This window comes from Lutjanus erythropterus, chromosome 4, assembly GCF_056507025.1.
Source record: "Lutjanus erythropterus isolate fLutEry1 chromosome 4, fLutEry1.hap2, whole genome shotgun sequence".
NCBI lineage: Eukaryota > Metazoa > Chordata > Actinopteri > Lutjaniformes > Lutjanidae > Lutjanus > Lutjanus erythropterus.
Genome location: NC_139320.1, coordinates 44,447,644 through 44,470,703, shown reverse-complemented (window position 1 = coordinate 44,470,703; position 23,060 = coordinate 44,447,644). Strand labels below are relative to the sequence as shown.

General features: G+C 38.6%; 1 protein-coding gene and 5 non-coding genes across 7 annotated transcripts in view; 4 read left to right on the top strand and 2 right to left on the bottom strand.

Moving 5' to 3' along the window:
- The window catches only part of dync2h1 (dynein cytoplasmic 2 heavy chain 1), a 164,849-nt gene that overhangs the window by 27,749 nt on the left and 114,040 nt on the right, over positions 1-23,060 (bottom strand). For both annotated transcript variants that reach the window (XM_084718107.1, XM_084718108.1), the window contains 4 exons: positions 13,232-13,342; positions 8,404-8,473; positions 7,551-7,636; positions 720-795 (listed from right to left, as the gene is read on the bottom strand). In XM_084718107.1, coding sequence (XP_084574233.1) covers positions 720-795; positions 7,551-7,636; positions 8,404-8,473; positions 13,232-13,342 — 343 coding nt within the window. The remainder of the gene's footprint in view (positions 1-719; positions 796-7,550; positions 7,637-8,403; positions 8,474-13,231; positions 13,343-23,060) is intronic.
- trnat-agu (transfer RNA threonine (anticodon AGU)) lies at positions 8,747-8,820 on the bottom strand. The gene has a single exon. It is a non-coding gene; the product is annotated as a tRNA-Thr (tRNA).
- trnam-cau (transfer RNA methionine (anticodon CAU)) lies at positions 18,443-18,515 on the top strand. Its single transcript has one exon. It is a non-coding gene; the product is annotated as a tRNA-Met (tRNA).
- Positions 20,390-20,462, top strand: trnam-cau (transfer RNA methionine (anticodon CAU)). Its single transcript has one exon. It is a non-coding gene; the product is annotated as a tRNA-Met (tRNA).
- Positions 21,926-21,998, top strand: trnam-cau (transfer RNA methionine (anticodon CAU)). The gene has a single exon. It is a non-coding gene; the product is annotated as a tRNA-Met (tRNA).
- trnam-cau (transfer RNA methionine (anticodon CAU)) lies at positions 22,395-22,467 on the top strand. Its single transcript has one exon. It is a non-coding gene; the product is annotated as a tRNA-Met (tRNA).

Here is a 23,060-nt window from a genome sequence, read left to right as displayed (position 1 = left end):
ACATGTAGGCACTACTGCACAGCTTTCTCTGTAAATATAACACACTGAGGAATTTATTGCTTCAGCTGACTACGTTTCCATCAACACTGACTGGATATCCACATGACAAGTGTCAAATTTAATGATTGTTGGTTTTGTTAAGTGATTTTTGCTTTCTCTGCTCCACACTGAACCTTGCAGTTTATGGTGGTTGACCAATTTTCACACTATGTTTTGAAAACCTCAAATTCATAGGCTCTACCAAAATCTGCTACTTGTTTCTTTCAGCCCTGCTTGATGTAATTTTAACTTATTTTAATGTATGGTGTGCTTATTTTTGCTATAATCAATCCTTATTATCTAAAATGAATATTGTCTATGGCATTACAAGCAACAACAACAAAAAAAACAACAATCTGCTAAATTCTGATTTTCATTCTGGATCACCGCTGAAAACTGTAAAATAAAATCCACAGATTCCGTTTGGACGTGGTAATGAATATGCACAGAACAAAAGAACACACACACATACAGAAAGGCAGAGAGATACAACAAGGACCAAATGCTCGCACACTGCATAGAAATGCAAATGCTGAGTTGTCCAGGTCAGGCTTTATCAGGGGTAGTGTAAATTAAAGAGGTAATTGATCAAAGAAACCATAGATTCCACTTCTCATTACCATATGTGCAGCAGAGCAGAGCTCTCCCCTGCATTGTAATGTTTGTTACCAGCCCCTCACCTTCAAAAAGCCTGTCGATGATCTCAAAACCAGCACGGAGGTCCGACAAAGAAAACTCGTAGAACTTTGTCCAACCCTGCATAAAGCACAGAGGAGAGGGAATAAGTGCAAAAGTGAAAATGTATTTATTTTACTACCAACACTTATCTTACTACTATAGTACTGATGGTACACTTTCAGAATTTGTCAACCAAACAGGAACAGATGGTTTGAAAAATCTCACATCACACATAATGTTTGAGGATGTAAGTATCACCCCTCACACATATCCTCTTGTCTTCTTAATCCTATGTAATCCTAACTGTATGCAAGTGTTGTTTTAATTACCATGACTGCCATATTTCCATATCCTAGAGATGGAATATACAAACCTGAGAAAGTAAATACAGCTGAATGCTAATCAGTAAAGAGTGTGTTGTACACAATCTTTCAATTGCGTATGATTTCTTTTTCAGGGTATCTAACCATCTGGTGAAGCAGCAATAGTTATTCGTTAATTTACTTGGCTCTTTATTGACCTGCTTAAATTTTACACCAATACACACAGAAATAAGGGCCAAACAAGGTTTAATAATGTTACAGATCTGATATGAATTTCTGTAATAACTTGCTGAAGGGAAAGTCTTCAGTAGTTATTGAGTAAAGGCTACTAACTAAGGCTGGGCAATATTGCATAAAAAAATCTCAAACTTTTTAGGCTATGCTACAATATATCTTGATCATTACATTAGGGATACACGTGACCTGGTATCTCACTGGGAAACACACAGATAATGCAAAGGAAAGAGACATTTCTTCTATCATGAAGTTGCTCAGTCAGCATAGTTAAAGGAGCAATATGTAGCAATTGCCAGTATAAAAATGAGTACTGCAGTCCAAATAGCGAGTTGGAGCCATAGACTGTATATTAAAAAGGTTTAAATCCATAATCCCTCACTCAGTGGGCGTACATCGGGCATTAATTTGAACTCTGATTAACATGAAATGGGCAAACTAAACAGTTTTTCCGGGCTGGAACAGAAATTTAAAAGTGGGACACCGTGGCTGCAGCATTGATGTAATGAAAGCCAGTATTTCAACTTAACATGTTTTATTGATCTCTGATAACAAATCATTGTCATTTTATCATTTATTAGAGTAAATATATTACAGTTTTCTACTTTAAAAAAGGTTGCATCTACCTTAAATAATCACTGATATAAAGCGCCAAGATTATTCCTGTCAACTCTGGAAATTTTTTTATATACTTGTATATCTGATTTTTCAACATCCTACAGTTAAAGGGGAGGTGATGGTGGGCTTTAGATAGTTCACAATTCTTAGTTTAGTTAGAAATAAAACGACTGTAAGATATAGTGCAGAAAAATACAGTATGAGGCTGTGGAAATACAGGTCATAATTAATAACATACCAATATTAAATTATTTTGATGCTTTGAAGGCACAACAAATGCATTGCTAAAGAATATTAGCTTAGAAAGGCTTTAATACACATCTTCTCTAAAATAACCTGCAAACATATAATTAGGGCAGAGTGATAAAAAAAAAAATCAAACATCAAAATGTTTTTTTTTTTTTTATCAAATACCTCAATACTGATATTTATAATTATTGTGAGAATGTTGTAGGGATGACAATTGGTGGTTCCACAAAATATTGACACAACGACAGTTTTCATAAATAATGTACTGACAAAGTCTAATCACAAAATGAGGATCAGTTCATTTTCTGCATTTGTTTTTACACATACAGAACCATGTTACAGTCATGACATTAGCACTGGGAGGGAAAAAAAACACAAGCCTACTGCTGTCAGACAATACATATGCACACACACACAGAGAAGAACACACACAGTATCACAGCATTGACCATCTCGAGAAAAAAAAAAAAAAAAAAGAATCACAGAAGTGTTAAAACATAATTGAGTGCGAGGGCAGTCTCAGTTTGTGGGTGTGTGTTTGTTGCACTTGGCTGCTATTCAATCAGCAGTATCTGCCCACTGATGCTGTGGGTGGATGAGGTGAGGGGTGGAGGAAAACTGTGTAGGCATGTTCAGTAATTCCTTGAATGATTTAGTGTTTGTGTCGTTTTTCTTTTTTCAGTCAGTTTGTGTTTGAGCGTATATTCACAGACTGTGTGTAGAGGTACGTTTTTACTGCATTTGATAAAAGTGCTTACAGGTGTATGAGTGAGACCACTGGGTATTTCACATCATGTTTATAGTGACAAAATTATCATGGTTGTCATTATTATCATGGTATTGTACTGATAAACACACTGAAATCATTTCACCATCTTATCGATTTGAAATTGCATCATGCACTTTATGATCAGTATTTTCACTGATGCAAAACAAACCAATGTTGCTGCTGCACCTGCATCTGGGGGACTGTTGCTAAGTTGGTTGATGCTGGACAGTATGGACTGCGAGTCTTTCAGAGCACAGTAATCAAACATGCTTATTAGGATAATTAGATTTTGAAATGTCAATACTTATCATTCTGTTATGAAAACCGATACCATGTTGCTAAAACAAATAACTGCAACTGTTTTAACTGCAACTGAAACAAATGCAGTCACTACCACGGTATTTTGTATGCTATGACTTTGTGGACTATTACTGCGATGGAATGTAACGCTCTGACAAAACAACTGGCACCAGTTTGGCCTCCTCTGTAAAACTGGTCTAGAACTGCCACTGCGTGTGTGTGTTTCTTGAATATGTGTGTGTAGATGCACATGTTACTTTGTGAGCACTTCAGAAAGTGTGCTACCTAGTTGCTTGTTCACTAGTCATACAGTAATTGGTCACTCTGTGTTACAGGCATCAAACAAAGTCATAATCCTTTTTTCTGCTGCAGTGCTGTGATCACACACACTTACGTGTTCTCTTCTAGAAAGGCTGTATACCACCTGCATGTGAAAACCTGTCTGTTTTCATCTCTCTCTGTCTTTTCCTCTCTCGATGTCTATTCCTGTCTTTTGAAATGATCTGTGTGCAGACATGTAAAAGGGATGAAATGAGGGAGAGAATAAATGAGAAAAGGAGGGTGGACAGTAGATGAAGCGAGAAAGGGAGTAAGTGATGGTGGAGTGGATGAAAGGAGCTGTGACTGTTTCAATAATTGGGCGATCATGTTCTTGGATGAGGAACAACATTACCATCTCAAATGAAAACACTTACCAGGGGCTCAATGATTGAGGGAGGAAAAAAAAAGAAAAATAGAGACAAGGCGACAGTAGCTAGGAAGAGAGGGCAGTAAAAAGACAATTAGGGAAAACAAGTACGCACTGAGAGGAGAAGAGGAACAGAAAGACAGATCCTCAATAGGCTCACAAGACACATGCATACTGCATGTTAGTTATGTAGGTTTACATGGTCCTGTTGGCAATCAATACTTCTTTTTCCAAACAACTCCACAATGAAGGGAATGGCTAAGGGGGAGTATTGGGGCCAAGCCTGTGGGAATATAAGATACAGAAAGAGGAAAAACAAGTGCGCAAATGTTGTGGCAGTTTAATTACAAAGACATGTTCTTTGCAACAGTTCTCCCTAGAGTTTGGGTTTACTGGGAGTGTGTCGATTGCCTGTTGGTTTAGCAGACAAAAAGAGACGCCCTCCTGCTGTAACTGCAGACATGTTGTATTATTCAATTAGACAGACACACCACTCTGAGGTATCTGTAATACACACAGAGACAAACGAGTCCCAGTGCATGTCAACACTCTCAGGCTACCAAATTGTAAAAGTGGTTAAGTTGAGAAGTGGAAACATGACACAGCAAACTGCAGCAAGTATCAAGTAATTACAGGTGCAAATACATCTTCTTGTTGCTTCTGTTAAAATGTCTCTGCCTCTTCGTATCTCATTAGTTTGGAATCACAAGCAATCCAGCACTTATGACCAAAAACCACAGACTCAAGAAGCTTTATTTATTGGATTTTAAAGTGTTCCTTCCCATCAGTTATCATGTGAGAACACAGGAGGAAATAGCAAAATGTGATTATTAGTTAAGACTGAATCTTGTTGTGTTAGGCTTTGAAAGCACAAGGAACTTTTGGGTATCAGATGCAAAGGTTTTCTTGAAGATGCACAATATGTATTTTTTCAACACTGAAAGACAATAATTACCTGCTTTTCATGGCCAATACCAATAAGATATAATTTTACATTCATATAACCTGTAGTTTATTCACCTGGGTGTACAACAGGCAAAGATGTAGTGAGCAAGTACGGATCATGTAAAGGGACAGTTCACCCCAAAATCAAAAATACATATTTTTCCTCTGTCCAACAGTGCTATTTATCTATCTAAGCTGTTTTGGTGTGAGTTGTACATGGCACAAGTCCTGTGAAAGAAAGTGGTTCCTGCATGAAACTGCTCATAACAAGGTCTGTGAATTGTCTTGAGTAAGCAGATCATGAGTTTTGGAACGAGACACTGGTGTTGAATTTTTCAAATATGTTTTTTTGGTGCTTGAAGCAACACAGGACTTGTGCCATTTGGTCTCATTATGTTAGAGAAAAGGCAGACATCTCTATGGCTGACAACACTCTGCAACTCACACCAAAAAATCTAGATGGATAAATAACACTACATGCCATGGCCAAAAATATGTATTTTTGACATTAGGGTGACCTGTCTACTTAATATCCCACAGCACTGATTGAACCAAATCAAACTAGAATCACTGTTATAATAATATAGTAAGTTTAGATTCTTCAAACTTTCTTCTTTTTTTTTCTAATAAAGGCATACAACCTTTTCCTGCCAAGATACGAATATGCATGGTGATTGCAGGCTGATAGCCTACTAAAAACAAACTAGTTTGTGCAATGTGTTCCAAGTATGATGGATAGTGTTTATAGTTCTTCTGGACATCCACAGTCCCAAGGTAGGGTGAAAATACGCTGTCATACAGAGATTGAAACCATGATAATCATTTATATATGGGGGTAACAGTACACAAACTTCATCTTTCCTGAAAAGCATTCATTGTGTTGAATTTGGAAAGTGATGGAATTACTGTGCAAAAAATGCAAAGAGTGAGCATGAGAGAACACCTGGCCAAACACTGTGAAGTGTGCATGAATGTTGGACTGTCACTTTTGGAAAGTTACAGAAATTATCTGACATCCTGAGAGTTAAGAAAAAAAATATGTGAAATGTAGATGTGGAAGAGGCAGAGAACCACCCTATGTAACAATCCACAAGGGATATCTGTTTTCATGGGTCACAGCAGCTGCATCTGAAATCCATTTATTTAGTGATTAATTATGTGTCAGTGATGAGGTTAATCAGAATCTTCTGTTTGGATTAATTTTCTGATTAACTTACAACGGTGACTAAACAGATAGAGATTTTGATACATGAATTATACAATTTATTACGTAAATCAGATCTGAGTATTTATAAAACCTGTGTCCCTTTATCTTTTGGACGTAAGGGTACCAGTACCCTAATAACTCAGGCTATTGTTCAGCATCATTTGCCTCAATCCTTTTTTATTTGTTATCTATTTTGTGCTGATTCATCTCTGCCTGGGGGTTCAACTGAGAAAATAAATAGCCTGGTTCTCTCTATAGGGATGCAAATTATGTCAATCTTTACACCCTCTATCTTGTTATGTGGAGATGATTTATCACCGGAGCTGTAGTTCAAATGAGGAAATACTGTTCTCAGTCTCCAAACATTTTGAGTTAACTCTGGCACATGTAGAATACACCCTTTTCATTTATTTGTAGCTGCTGTGAGTCTGCAATTTAGTTTAGATAATAGAGTAATTAATATCATCACATGCAGTGGGTCAAGCTTCCACTGACCTGACACCAGTATCTGGTCTGTTTTATACGTTGTGTTTTGTGTTGTGTATATTGTGTGCGTGTTGACCAGCAGGCACTTTTACAACAAAGGTTTATATTCATAGTTGTGCACACAAATACACATAAACACACACAAAGATACTGCTGAAGGCACAGCACAAATAGCGGACAGGTTTGCTATCTCTGCTGGTCAGTAAGGACAAAGAAAACTGATCTCAAGGGGATTTTGTTTTTACCTTTTGTGTGGGTGTTCATGTGTAGACTGACTTTTTGTGTCAGTGTAACTTCCTCCCTGTGGATATCAATATGTAGGGTACTTGTACTTGAATTAATGGCTAAGGATGGTGAGGAAATAAATAAATCATGTGTTTGTGCAGCTGTGCTGTATATAGATGTGCGCTGTGAACATGAACTGCACCTAAAATAAAACTGCCAAAAAGCTTGTGATCTCACAGGGCATTGAAATATGTTATTATGTTGTAAATAACAAAGTAGCAAAAGCAGACATTGGTAGTTGCATTCATAAAAAGCTTAGTTTGGTTGTTTGTGCCACTGTCTCACTGAAAGGAACAAATATACCATTGTGAATGGAAAAATTAGTACAGCAGTCCAAATAGTGAGTTGCAGCCATATTAAATTGGTTTAAATCTTGTTTAATATGCAGCCTTTGGTTGAAGCAAGTTGTTCCCCCTTGCCCCCTCCTCCCCAGACATGGAAGAGACAGGCAGGAGCTCTACAGGAGTTGATGTCAAGTGAAGCGAGTCTTTCAACTTAACACGTGTCCTTGATCCGATGACATATCATGGCCATCTTAAAATGTATTACAGTAAACATACTAAAGATTTCTCCTGTAAGCATCTAGAACAATATTTGAGGAAGTGCTTTATTTCTCTTCTTTTGAAAAGCTTCGTAGTGTTAAAAAATAGTTTAACTTAACTGTTCTGAAATTAAATTGTAGAACTCCGACCACGCAGGTCTATACTGGGGTGTTTGTGTTTGTGTTACCTGTGGTATGTAGTTGCGTCTCTCTTGGCAGACAGCGTGAAACCAGGCCAGACAGAACAGAGACTGGGCTCTGGCCAGGATGCCTCCTACACACAACCAACAGCATGTTACAACCAAAATATCTACAATAATGAATCATTATCACAGTGTCTGTGTTCTATAAACTCTGGGGGCAGTTATTTTTTATTATTCATCAAACAAAATACAACAAAGAGGACTGAGAGGCGAATCATGCCGGCTGTATTCTGCTATGGATGGCTTAAACTTTTTTTCAATGCTGTGTTGTAGCCTCGTTTGTTGCTGTTCTTTTTCTGCAGGTGTGGAGATTTCTTTGTTCACAGGTCTAGACTGTGTTAATAATCATCATTTCCAGTGATTCCTGTAACAATTCTAACAACTATTTTACTGTAAATAAAAAGAAAACATGCATTCTTAAAACATATGGCCAGCTCATTAGCTGTATCTGGTTGTTAGGTTCAGATGAGAGATGCACTGTAAGATATTCACTCTTTTAAAAAAAAAAGCTGAGACACGGCAACTACTTTATAAAATGGCATCTTTCAAAAGGTTTGCATCATTTAGAAAAGGAGATGACTGGTCGCTCTGTACACTCAACCGCAGATGAACAATGTGTTGGGTGCTTTTAGAAAATGGGGGAAAAAACAAGATAAACAAGAAGGCAATCCAGTCATTTAAGTTGTAACAATGGGGAGGGAAAATCTGAAACCCCTTATTGTACTGGCTAAATTATTTAAAATGCCACAGGCTTTGAGCATTCAAAGAGCAAGAGCAAATTGGAGGCAACAACAAACTGACTTCAGAAAATGATTCAAGACAAAAGAAAAGAGCCAACCTTTACTGATCTGCTCTGGAGTCCACGACTCATACGTTCTCAGCAGATTCTTCTTCAGTCCGGGAGGAGCCTGTGGATGGGAAAAGAAAGGGACAACAGACAGACAAGGAAGGGACATGGGACAGGGGGAGAAGGAGTAAGAGAAAGAAAAGCTTTTGTTATGACGGTATCATAACAAAATCAACATTCAAATGTTCAACACAAGGACAAAGTGCAAGGTGCAAACACTGTACTGTCATACATCAACAGAAACATGATAAGGCATAGGGGGACATTAGTCACATGTGAGACTCAAGTGCAGCACGGTAAGATGATAAGGGGCGTGCTGGGTAGCACCAAGAAAAGGCACTGCTGGGATTCGAACCCAGGATCTCCTGTTTACTAGACAGGCGCTTTAACCAACTAAGCCACAGCGCCATGTGAACAACCAACACTGTAAATATAAAGAGCTACAGTGAGGTGAGCTTCACATGTTTCCCACATGTTTACAATCAAGGTTGTAGAGCGAATGAGTGCATTTTTATGTCCTGCTGAACATTCAACAAGACACATCAGAATGAAAATGTAGGGGATTACATTACAGTTCTAGATTCTAAGTTTTAGTATGGTAGCATCTCAAAACATGAAAGTAAGCAAAAACAATCTCTCAATTTTAGAGTAACTTGTCAGTTTGTTTTATTGTCAGCCTGGTGGATTGAATTGTGAGAAGTGGATAGCGTTTGATGTGGACATCAAATATGCGTGCCTGGGAAGACCAAAAGGAAGCTATTCGAGATGTGTGTCATGTTGTTTCTCTTCACAGTCTGTTTTACAGCTGGAAAAAAAAGCCTTTCTCGCATTATAAATTTCTCATGTTACATACTGTAGTAAAAAACAAAAAACAAAAAAAAAAACACTGGACTGGTCTAACAACACAGAGACACTGAAAAAGGGAAGGGCAGAGAAAATAGATCAATAGATCATAAGTCTAGCCCAGTGTTTCCCAAACTTTCTTCCTGGCCCACTTTTTAAAAAACAACAAACCATCGCAACCAAAATCACAACAGGTGGAAAAAGTCATTCATGCATAAATGAACATTCCTGACCATTTCCACAGCCACTTCCGCATCACCATGTATACATGTTAAACGAGAAATGAGAAATAAATTCATACAGGCTGAGTTAACAAGCCATGTAATTGTTTTCACATCCTCTTATCAGGAAAACGATCCATGGACATTTTAGCCTACTTCATAAATGAGACAATCTGTCATGGGTGAAACAATAGGTATAATTTTAAATGCTTTATAAAAGGTGTGCTGCAGATATAAATCTTAAATTTGTAGAAGTTCCTCCAGAGTGTTTTATTTATTTGGGGTCCCAAATAAATCCTCTACCCAGTATTCGGGAATTGCTGGTCTAGCCTACAGTAAGACTTTTTGTGTCTCACCACCAGTGTCTCCAGGAATTACAACAGCCGTCTATGAATAGTGTTCATATGCTGCATATGCTGTATACCTTTGTAACTGTACTTTAGTTCTCAAACATTTTCATTTTGAGGACCCCCAAATGAGATGCACAGACCACAGACCACCAATTTCAGAGAAATTAATAAATTACAATCAATTGAAGCAGAAAACTCATATGAAAAAGATGAAATGTTCTTTTACTCCCTTTGCTTCCCTTTGGACCACTTACAACCAGCTCAAGGACCCCTGTTGGTCCCAGTTTGAAAACCACTGCTGTAGTTCAGGATGTTTTCTACATGAGTCAGCATGTTGTGTACAGTTCTCTGTACATTTGACTCCTCTGGCAACAATATGCTGTGTTTATAACAGAATCAATGAGCATACATTGAAATCAGTTCACATATTATGAGACTGCTGAACATTTGGTACCTCCATCTGGAGGTTTTTATAGTACACACAGCCAGTAATGCATGGGAACTAAATTTGCCAAAATTGGCAAAATCACTACATATGTTACCAACTTAAGTAGATTAAGTGTATTAGCAAGGTGCTGAGCCAACTCGTTTATGCTGCAGCAGAAGTGTTTCCCCACAGTTCATCTCATGTGTTTATTCACCCTGAAACAAGTCTACTTTTAAACACCAACAATTCAATAACCGTTTTTGTCACTTCTTATTCTCATATGAAGCTTCTGCATACTGGTTCTGTGTATTTTACAATGCAAATACATTTGTAGAATTTAATATTTACCTTTTAAGAAGTATGAGCTCTTGGTTAACATTTAAAGTCTAATACACTGCTGTGCCAATAAGGCACTTAACATATTTACTTATTGAAGCTCCATCACTAAACTGCAAAAGTCGAGGGTGGGGTGAGGTATTAGAGGTTGGGTTGAGGATCTATAGTAGCAGGGATACAACTGTTTTGACTGTAGCTTAGTAACATCAGTGACTTTTATTTCAGCCATTTTTGAAACATGGGGTTGTAGATGAGAGGTTCATTATAATGTACTGGTTCCCAACTTGGGGTCTGGGCCCACCTTAGGTTGGGGCCAGAAATCACAGGGGGTCCCCAAGACTTTGTCTGCTCTGAGGTCATCAAAATTAGATTTGCACATGTAAAAAAAAAAATCACAATTTATACAAAAGGCTGTGTACAAAACTGTTTAAAAGATACAATTGTTTATCCTCAGTTTAAAATAGTTGGCTACTTTGAACGCCAGTTAGTAGGCTATGATCTGAAATCTGTGCCTGAACCTGCCGGTTTCAACAGAACTTTGTCGGCATCGGGCCTCGACGGGCTCAACTTTTCGGGCACGATTACAGCGCTACTCTGTGATAAAGAATGAATTGATAAGGATGCGTGTGTATAAGCCTACTCTGTTGAGTTGTTAAAAGATAAATGTTAGGCTTAAACAGGAATTTGCCAAAGGTTCTAAGAAAAGAAACAATTTCACTGATGTTTGTTTTGGACAGTAAAGCTTTGGAATTAATCAATTTTGGTGTCTGCACATGTGTGTGTGGGCTGGGAGGCCTCAGCTTACCTGAGATACAAGTAGTGAGGTCTCCAAGAAAAAAAGGTTGGGAACCATTGCTGTAGAGGATCTGTCATGGTGTATGTGTGTCTGGTTGTGGCATGTAATGTCATGTATTGTAAGTTTACATATTACTTCTATATCATTTATGCTTTTATACTGCTTATCTTGGGTTTGACATATTGGCAGCACGTACTTGTCCTGCAGTCTAGAAGTAATACAGTAACTTTGTTGTCACTGGGGATGTGTGTGCATAAACCATGTCAATAAGTTTGAGTGTGTGTGTGTGTGTCTGAGGGAGAAGAAAAAAATATAGACAGAGAGAGAGAGGCTGTTTGTCCAGCATGCTTGGCTGCTGAAGCAGCTAACCCCTTGAGCAGGACTCCCATCAGAAACACACTGAGCGCTAAAGCATGCATCACTAACACACAAGCTGCAGGCCTCTGTGTCTCCTGAAAAATGTACAGTATATGTGGCTGCAGTCTGTATGTGACTATTTTATAGAGCAGGGGTCCCTAACTGGCGGACCGCGGTCCGAGTCCGGACCCACACGCCATCCTATACGGACCCGGACCTATAACCAATAAATTATTAAGAGATTTTAAATTTTGACGGGACGTTTCTATTTTAACTGGCGCGACTTTTCTAGTCTTTCCGGCGCTGGTTTAGCTGATCAGGAAACACACAGACCAACTGCAGAGAAGCTGCGTGTGGAGGAGACTGTTGTTAATGACGGAGTTTATTACAACAGAAACTAACGTGATGGTTAATGACATTGACACCAACCAGATGCACTTATAAAATTAAACAACTGTATAAAGAGGCCTAAATGTAAAACAGGAGAGTCTGTGTTTCTCTGTGAGAAACTTTCAGATCTTCTCACAGCAGAGTGAACAGGTGAGGGAGGAGAGGAGGGCAGACTGATCACTAATCAATCACTGATACCGTCGTCCTCTCGGACTGATTAAAAAATAAAAATGCCAAAATTGGTGACAAACCAAACCTGGGTGTCCACACAAATAAAGTCTTTGTCTGACATTCTGGTGACTGTTTCAGTTAAAAGAGTTAGTTCCATCTTCTGTTTGTGGTTTCTGAAAACATTACTACCTTTACCTTTGTGCTAAAATAAAGTAAATACATTAAAAGTAAAGTTACTATACTGAGTTTACTTTATCAATTTATAGTTGTTCATTTAATAGATCTGTCTTCTCTTCTATTTTGTATATTACCATTGTTCTTAAATAAAACAAAAGTAATGTAATAGAAAAAAATGCAGAACACGCAATATTTCTTATCTGATTACTCGATTAATCAGCAGAATAATCGATAGATTATGCTTTAATTTTACTGGTTCGGCCCACTTGAGATCAAATTGGGCTGTATGTGGCCCCTGAACCAAAATGAGTTTGACACCCCTGATGTAGACGTTGATACAACTATGACACTACTTCAGTATAAATCACTCTCATAACACAAGTTAGACATTATGATATTCCGGACCTTTGCTTTAGGAAATTTTCTCTAACTGGACCTCTTTGAATTTTAGTTGAATACCCCTGTTATAGAGGATAAAAGACACACAGTCATGAATTCATATGACATTTCAAAAGTCCTCACACACCCTAAAGAGTATGCCATAACCCAGTAACACGGCCCACACTGATGAGCATTTATGCGCAGTGTGCCCACGAGAGTGTGTGGCTGCATGTTTGTTTGTAAATTTGTGTAATATGAGTTAGGTGAACACTACCTAACACTTAACTTCATCATAAGCAGCTGCAGGAGTGTGATGGTGTTATTGCTTCTATACCCGAATGTGTGTGGTGGTGATTGTGTGTGTGAATACCTCGTAAGTGATCTTGAGGCTGGACTGTAGCAGTATGGGAGGAAACCTGGGGTGAACTTCCGCTGTCAGCCAGAGACGGAAGCCTGCTTTGGGATGTAGCACATTTAGCTCCTGTGGAAGAAGGACATTTAACATATTAGACACATTATACAAATAAAGTGATCACCGTAGGAATAAAGGAGCAAGATGAAACCAGACTACTTGTGCAGGAGTATCAGGCTGTATTTCAGAACATAAACATCAAGCTCATATTGAAGCAATTAAAATAGACTTGAGCCTTTGATTGCACGCATTGTTAAGACACTGCATCACACAGGTCCACCAATTTTCTACTGCTTATTTTCTTTAAAATTGCAAAGAGCCGTACATTATCCCAGCATATCCAAAAAGGTAGACCCCAGCATGCTGGATTTGAGTTAAACTCGTGGAATTCTTGCTGTGAGTTTGATTTGCAAAGCACAAAGTTCTGTATCGATTCCCAAAAACTGCATCATGATATTGTGACACACACAAAGACACATGGCAGAGCTTCATTTTGTGTTGTGTTTAAATAGCCAACTGCAAGATAGCAACTTATCTATCCTCACCTCAAACTGATTGCATAAAAAGTATATTTTAACTCTGATTTCAGGTACATGGCAGTGTTCTTTATACTATGACAGTTTTCCTAATACATCACCTTGCTTATGGTAATGCAATAACGTGCAATTTATTAAATCATAACCCCTGTATTGTGATATGTATCGTATCAATACACAGCCTTACAAAGTTCACACAGTACATTAATAGTACATTAATAACTTAATACAGCACATTATGCAATATCTGCTGTATTTTTTTATACCCATAACATTGAAACAGTCTTCCATAGATTCCATAGATTGCCTAAAAGCAAATTTTTAATTGGTTAACTGAAATGTAATGATAACAATATTTTTTTCCCCTGAGACAACCTTTCTTCCTAGTTTTCTCTATGTAAAGATATGTGGTTATATTCAATATTTATTTATACAGTGTCCAATGAGAAAGGCTGACTGGGTATCTGTGTACAGAGTAAATAGAGTAAACACCCTTCCATTCCTCTCTTTCTTTAAGACTTGTGGTTAAAAATAGCACACTGGCACCTTCGGGTCTTGTGTCATCTGATTGGGTGATCACACACAACTACACATAGACGCGCACACTGAATTGTAATCAATGTGTTTCTGCATCATTTGCAACAGAATTCACTCTAATGAAAGCACACACGGTCACACAAAGTCACAGAACACAGAAACTGACGCCCTTCGAAGAAAATACCTCTGCCTCTCATTGTGTACTTATATACAGTAGGTGTGTTTGTTTTTGATGTGTTATCAGCCAGAATCCCAATGGAAGACAGAGACATTAACAAAGATGAATAGATGGATAGACGCAGAGGAAGAAACAGAAGGAAGAAGAAAGAGAGTTTTAGTGTTAGCACATCATCATCTTTATTACACTACAGTATAGCACACAGTACAGTACAATACTGCAACTACAATTATTTTCATCATTGATTAGTCTGTTGATTATTTTATTGATTATTCGATTTGTTGTTTGGTCTATACAATGGTGAAAAACGTTGATTAATGTTTCCCAAAGACTATGATGCAAAAATATTCAGCTTACTGCCATAAAGCAGCAACAAAAAAAGAAGAAAGAAAGAAAATACTCACCAGTAAAAAGCTGGAATTAGAGAATATTCACTTTTTTAAAAAATCCTCAAACCGATTAATCAATTACCAGAATAGTTAGCCTTCAATTTATTAGTCCATTAATCATTGATTAATTGTTGTAGCTGTAGTATAGTATTGTGTAATATATAGTTCAGATACACAGAATTTGAAACTGGAACTCAGATAACCATAACTGACACAAAATTATCAGTGTTTTGATCAATGATAATTACAGTTGCAACAATTTAATCAATTAGTTTTCAACCATTAAATTAATCACCAACTATTTTGATAATTGATTAATCAGTCCAAGATTTTTTTTTTGAGAAAAGAAAGTAAAAATTCTTTGATTTCAGTTTCTTGAATGTGAATATTTTCTCGTTTCTTTACTCCTCTGTGACTATAAACTTCTTTGCGTTGTGAACAAGACAAGACATTTGAAGATGTTGTCTTGGGCTCTGGGAAACAAATAACATCAACATTTTTCACTACCTGACAGATTATTTGATAGAGTAATTGATAATGAAAATAACTGTTAGTTGCAGCCCCAGTAATAATGACTACATCATGGATGTGATTCTGTAAAATGTGATATACAACACTTTCATTGTTTGTAATACAAAACTAATAATATATCAATAATTTAATTTTATATGATTGGTGGATGGAGAGACTTTTAGATTGGGAGATAGATTGAAAGATAGATAAGTAGACGGATGGAGTGACTGATGTAAAAAATGAGAGACAGAAAGCAGTGCAAGTGGAAGAATATGAGTAGACAGGGATGAGAGGACATCTGCACTGCCAACTTCAATTATGAACACTGACCGCTCTCCTTCTTTGCCTCTCATTCCTCCTTCCTCCCCTCTCTAACTGACCAACTGGTTTAGTGAAGGAGGGAAGGACTGGAGAGACAGATGGCAAAAAGAAGCTGGAAAATTTATACACTGCATTGAGAGATACAGTCAGACAGAGCAGATGGACACAGCAGCAGAAACGGAGGCAGATACAAAAATGAATCCTGCTTTTCCAGAATTTCCACCTGCCTGCTGAGGCTCAGTTCATCTTTGCCTACTTCCACCCTTTCACATTCATTGTGTCTTCATTCTTTATTCCTATGTTCCCTGTCTCCGTCGTTCCCCTTGTTGCGTCAGTTTTTCATTTCAGGCTCTACTGCCAAGACCCAAACCTCAACGGTTGCTGGGCAAAGAGCGAGACAAAGGAACAGTGAGAGAAAGAGGGACAGACAGACGGAAAGAGAGTTTGAAACATACAATATAGGAAGGGGGGGGGGTTAAGAAAACATGAAAACGAATGGAGACAAACAGAGAAAAATGCTAAATGTAATACTCAGGAGGAGAGAAAAGAGAGAGGTAAGGAGAGTGGAACGGAGGAAGACAAAAGTAGAAGAGGAGAACTGCAATAATCTGTGGTTTAAGTCACACTGGGAGCACAGACAACTGTGGACAGGAGCGATCTCTGGCTAACCCCAGGACACACACTCACACAAAACATACACACAAGTGAGGGATCACACATGCATACACACACACATACAGACACAGACACACACACACACTGGCCAATCACTGCCAACAGCTGTGCCTCCCAGTGAGATGTGACCTGCTACAGTGACACAGCACTAAACAGAACCCCAGGAAAAGCTCATGGACACAAATAAACACAAAGAAACTGGAAGACAAACACTAACCCACACTACTCTCTATACCAAATTCACATTTATGTCCAGACTGTACTCTTTAACAAAATGCACTAATGCAACCAAAATACTTCATATACATCCAAGAACAACTTTTGTCTACAAACAGTAACGTGTTGCAATTATTACACAATATCCTAACAAAAAATACCAACAACTGGTGCAATTACACTATGCATCGCTAGTGTCCTTTGTCATCCTTTGTCATTATTATTATCCCCACCAGGGGATCCTGAGGGACCTCTGTAATTTAGGATTTTTTGAAAAACCTTGAAAAACCTTTTTTTAAAAAAATGTTGTCCGGCCAATGGTATCTAACAGGATAAAAGGATGAGGTGATGACACTTTATGTCCATAAGATCAACTTCACCGTGACATCAGTCCTCTGTACTCGTCTCCTCAGTGAAGGTATCATGTTTCTCAACAGCTGCTTCAGTTTGAAATCTTGTTTCAGCTCAGGACAATGTACGTGGAAGTCATGTTAATGTTGGCTGAACTTTGCAAATTTTCACTAGTTGAATCTGATAGTTGTGGTGGAATTGCAGTAGGTGCTTCACCATCTGTTGCCTGGCAGGGATCTGCACTCTGCTGAGTGACCTCTTTTAGTTTATTTATTGATTTAGCATAAACCAACATACCATTACAACAAAAAGAAGGGGACTTCTATTCTGCATGGATTCACCTTACATTACATGTCACAGAGGAATCAGAAAAGCTGCAATATGCTTCAATATGCTTTTTGCTATTTTTGTAAAGAATCTTTTCAAGTGCACAAAATGAAGCTAAAGTTAACCCTGGTCAGGCTAAAAGCGATATCACACCTTCTGCCCTCTCTTCTATCCAGGCAGAGTAAGATTCATTCTGTGCCTTTAAAACTATCTTTCTGCATGCCTGATCCATCCCTGACAATCCTCTACAGATATGTCAGGCATTCAGCATTCAATGTGTCAAAGCGGCTTATCTGATCATCTGAAAACATATTACTTTTACTTTAATTTCCATGACAGCATCCTGTAATGGGCTTTAAACTACTCTGTGACTGGAAGAAAACAGTGAAACACCACAATATCTCATGCATCCATTCAGGAGTCAGCCTCACATGACACCTTTCTTTCTTTTTGCTGTCTGGTATACAGTAATTTTGTATTGTGTTAGGTTTTGAATATTCATTTAACAGTTTTGACAATATTGCTTACTGTAACGTGCAAAATGGAGTGTAATTACACAGAGTTATGGTGATGGTTGAGTTTGAGGGAGAAAACAGTTCATGAATTTTGAAAGACGTGGTCACTGAATGCATTTTGTTTCAAAGCAATGAAAAGTGATCCCCAGTCTGCTCCACACTAAATTAAATTACAGCCAGTCATTTCATGGGGGATTGTGGGGAACACAGCTGGTTTTGTTTTATTAAAACAAATTAAGCTATAGGCCTCTTTGGAACTGTGACACCTCTAGTCATTGCCAAGGTATTACTGGTGGACAAGGAGCAACTCAGTTGCGCGATCTGAAGGTTGTGAGTTGAAGCCTCATGTAGAGCAGCTTTTAAAGTCAAGTCTTGACAAAAAAGTTTTCAAAACAAGTGGGCACTATTTTGAGAGAATTTTGTCAATTTTTGCTTCTGAGGTCAAGAATGAATTGTCAAGTTGAATGGTTGTTTCTCACCTTTTATGTAATATCTGACAAGATCTCTAATAGAGCTCTAGTTGGCACAGTTAGTATACATTAAAAAAAAAAAAATTATTTCATTGTTTCAACTGTGACGAATACTTTCAGTCAGAAAATGTTATTTTTCAGGCCTCGTTGGCGCAGTAGGCAGCGCGTCAGTCTCATAATCTGAAGGTCGTGAGTTCGAGCCTCACACGGGGCAGTGTTTTAAAATCAGGTGACAACACAACACAATGGAGGAAACACATGGTCCACACTGTAAAATGTACAGTGCCAGTCACTTAGCATACATATGAAAGAAGTGACAGTGTCAAAGGATAGGCTACGACTGGAAAACGATGGTGAAACGCCACCTTATCCCATATGTCCATCCTGGAATCTGTCTCACCTGACCCCTTCTGTGTAAATGTAGTATATGTAATAGTATATACTAGATGAACCTTCCACTATCTTTTATGGGAAAAACAGCCACCATTAAAATGATAACACTTCCAAAAATAAATGATCTATTTACAATAATTCCAACTCAATCCACCCTCATCTGATTGCAAGACACCACAAATCAAACTAGCCACCCTGCAAAAACCAAAACCACACGGAAGACCACATTTCTACCATTACTCCCTGGCCAATCAATCAGATAGCACTTAGTTAAATATAGAACAAACAGTTTGTAAAGATAATCAGATTTCAGATTTGCCATTTCTCAGTCAGTCTATCAAATCCCATGTCTGTTTCAAAACACCAACAATAGCAGCAGCGCTTACAGCCTGGTGGAAATTTGACAAAATCACAAATACCATTGTTCCAGCATCTCGTTTTCTGGATCTGGAACAATCCTGCGTTTTCACACATGGACCAAAAAAGGCATTACACACCTCAAACATATCTTCCATAATAATAATCTGGTCTCATTTTACCTCCTGGTCCAGAAGTATGGCATCAGGAGCAATCTGGAGTATCTACATCTTAAATTGTCCATTCAGGCAAAATGTAGCATTACAATCACTAACTTAGATCTTCCATCCTCAACCTCAGAGTTAATTAACATCCCTTCCAATAAAAAAACTCCTCTCTAAAATATATAGAATAATAACACAATCTGACAAAACACTATCCACACCAACAATAAAATGAGAACAAACTCTACCCATCTTACCTGATGCTGATTTATGGATCCAAATCTGCAAAAACATCTACTTCATAAAACAAAACACCGTCTTCTGACTCATACTCCACATCTCTCATCTGAAATCTGTTCACTTCACCGTCAAAATTTCCTGTTGAGCTGCCAACTTTATTTGTCCCCAGAGGGCAATTGGTTATGCAGCAAGGAACAGGTAAAACATACAAAAGGGCAATCGGGTACAGGGGGTGTGAAATACAGTGAGCTGAAACAACAGACACTGGTATACAGCCATTTCAATGTAAAAAAAAAAAACACATCTAGGAAAATTTAATTGTGCAAGTTGAATTCAACACTTCTGGAAAGAAGTCACAGATACACTATCTCTCTTCTTGGGCTGCCACATACCATTATCCCTTTCACTCTGCATACTAGAAGACATGTCTACAATCAGCCTGAACCAAACAAACAGTAGATTACTTCTCATGGCCCTAACTATCACCAAGAAAACTATCCTTATGATCCCGATTTTATCTGGTTATCCCTCACTGACTTTTTACAAAGCTTGAGCTTAAAGTTGTGAGTTGAAGCCTCGTGTGGGGCAGCTTTTTCAGTCAAAACTAGACAAAAAGTTCTAAAATTTGTGAGAAGAAAACACTTGGACGTTGTGTTAAGATCATTTGTCAATTGTTGTTTCTGAGGTCAAGAATTAACTGTTATAGCATACGATTATTGCTCCCCTTTTATGTAATATATGACAAAAGACCTTACGCCACAGTTGCAACTGTAATAATTCCTCTCAATCACATTGGTGGCTTCTATCATTTTAGCTGTAGATGTATCAGCATATAGCGAATTCCAGTCCAGTGTACAATGTACAATGTACAATCTATGATGAAGGGTCAAGGATGTCAAAATTCAGAAAACGTCATCAAACAACATATGTTCAGGCCTCGTTGGCGCAGTAGGCAGCGCGTCAGTCTCATAATCTGAAGGTCGTGAGTTCGAGCCTCACACGGGGCAGGTGTTTTGAAATCAGAGACAAACATAATGGGGGGGTGCCACATAGTCCACATTGCTAAATGAACAGTGCCAGCAGATTTGCATAAATATGAAAAAAGTGACAGCATCATGGGATGGGCTTAAAACTGTGTGAAATATCACATGATTTCTCATAGATCCATTCTGGAGTCTGATATAGAGGTTGCAGAATTTAGTATACTGCAGTCTGATGTACAATGATTTTATGTTATGCTAGGTTTTGAATGTAAACTCAGCAGTTTGGACAAGAGTATTTGGCAAATAGGATGTTAATTCAAAGAGTTACAGTGGTGGCTGAGTTTGAGGGAGAAAACAGTTCAGGAAATTTGAAAGATGTGGTCACTGAATGCATTTTTTATCAAAGCAATGAAAAGTGCTCCACAGTACATTCCACACTAAATTATGCTAATCATTTCAAAGAATGTGGGTGACTTTGAACTGTGACATCTCATTGGTGGACTAGATGAAGATTGCAAAGCTGCTTTTTGCAGATGATGTGGTTCTGATGGCATCATCAGTCCGTGACCTCCAGCGCTCACTGGATTGGTTCGCATCCGAGTGCGAAGCGGCTGGCATGAGGATCAGCACCTCTAAGTCTAAGGCCATGATTCTCAGAAGGAAACTAGTGGATTGTCTGCTCCGAGTAGGGAATGAGTCCTTACCCCGAGTGAAGGAGTTCAAGTATCTCGGGGTCTTGTTCTCAAGTGAGGGGACAATGGAGTGTGAGATGGGCCGGAGAATCAGAGTAGCGGAAGTGTTATTGCATTTGCTTTACTGTACCACTGTGACAAAAAGAGAGCTTAGCCAGAAAGCGAAGCTCTTGATCTACTGGCCAATCTTCATCCCTACTCTCACCTATGGTCATGAAGGGTGGGTCATGACTGAAAGATTGAGATCGCGGATACAAGCGTGAGAAGTTCAGTCATCCGTGAGGAACATGGAGTAGAGCTGCTGCTCTATTGCGTAGAAAGGAGCCAGTTGAAGTGGTTCGGGCATCTTGTAAGGATGCCACCTGGTTGCCTCCCTAGGGAGGCGTTCCAGGCACATCCAGCTGGGAGGAAGCCACAGGGCAGACCAAGGAGTATTATATCGCCACCCTGGCCTGGGAACGCCTCGGGATCCCCCAGTCAGAGCTGGTTAATATAGCCGGGGAAAGGGACGTCTGTGATGCCCTGCTGGAACTGTTACCTTCACAACCTGATTTCGGATAAGCGGTTGAAGATGTATGGATGGACGGCCATCTATAGATAAGAATAACTCAGTCACATGATATGAAGGTTGTGAGTCGAAGCCTCATGTTGGGCAGCTTTTAAAGTCAAATCTAGAGTTTTAAAAATGTAAAAAGCAAACAAGTTGATGTCGAGTGGAAATTTAGAAAAGAAATCAAGTCACTCCACAGTTGCAACTCTGACAATTCCTCCCATTCACACATCATAATTTTTCAGGCCTTGTTGGCGCAGTAGGCAGCGCGTCAGTCTCATAATCTGAAGGTCGTGAGTTCGAGCCTCACACGGGGCAGGTGTTTTAGAGTCATAACTCAACACAATGGGGAAGACACACTATTACCCTGTTGTACAGTGCCAGTAGATTTGCACGAAAATGAAAAAAGTGACAGCATCATGGTATGCACTACTACTCTGTGACTGGAAGGAGGTGAAATTCCTCATGGGCTCATCCAGTGTCGAGTCTCCACCTGGCTTCTACTATTTTTTTAGCTGTAGATGTATCAGAATGTAGCAAATTCCAGTCTGATGTACAGTAATTTTGTGTTAGATTTTGAACAAAATTACATTTTAACAAAAATAGAGTGCAAATACAGCGGCTTATGGTGGTGGTTGAGTTTAAGTGAGAAAATATTAATGAATTTTGAAAGTTGTCAAAATTAAAAAATTGTTGTCAAAAATAATTTTTCAGGCCTTGTTGGCGCAGTAGGCAGCGCGTCAGTCTCATAATCTGAAGGTCGTGCGTTCGAGCCTCACATGGGGCAGAGTGTTTTAAAATCAGAGACAAACACAGTGGGGGGGTGCCACATAGTCCATATTGCTAAATGAACAGTGCCAGCAGATTTGCATAAATATGAAAAAAGTAACAGCATCATGGGATGGGCTTAAAACTGTGTGAAATATTACATGATCTCTCATAGATCCATTCTGGAGTCTGATATAGAGGTTGCAGAATTTAGTATACTGCAGTCTGATGTACAATGATTTTATGTTATGCTAGGTTTTGAATGTAAACTCAGCAGTTTGGACAAGAGTATTTGGCAAATAGGATGTTAATTCAAAGAGTTACAGTGGTGGCTGAGTTTGAGGGAGAAAACAGTTCAGGAATTTTGAAAGATGTGGTCATTGAATGCATTTTGTATCAAAGCAATGAAAAGTGCTCCACAGTACATTCCACACTAAATTATGCTAATCATTTCAAAGAATGTGGGTGACTTTGAACTGTGACATCTCATTGGTGGACTAGATGAAGATTGCAAAGCTGCTTTTTGCAGATGATGTGGTTCTGATGGCATCATCAGTCTGTGACCTTGTGAGTGCAAATACAGTGGCTTATGGTGGTGGTTGAGTTTAAGTG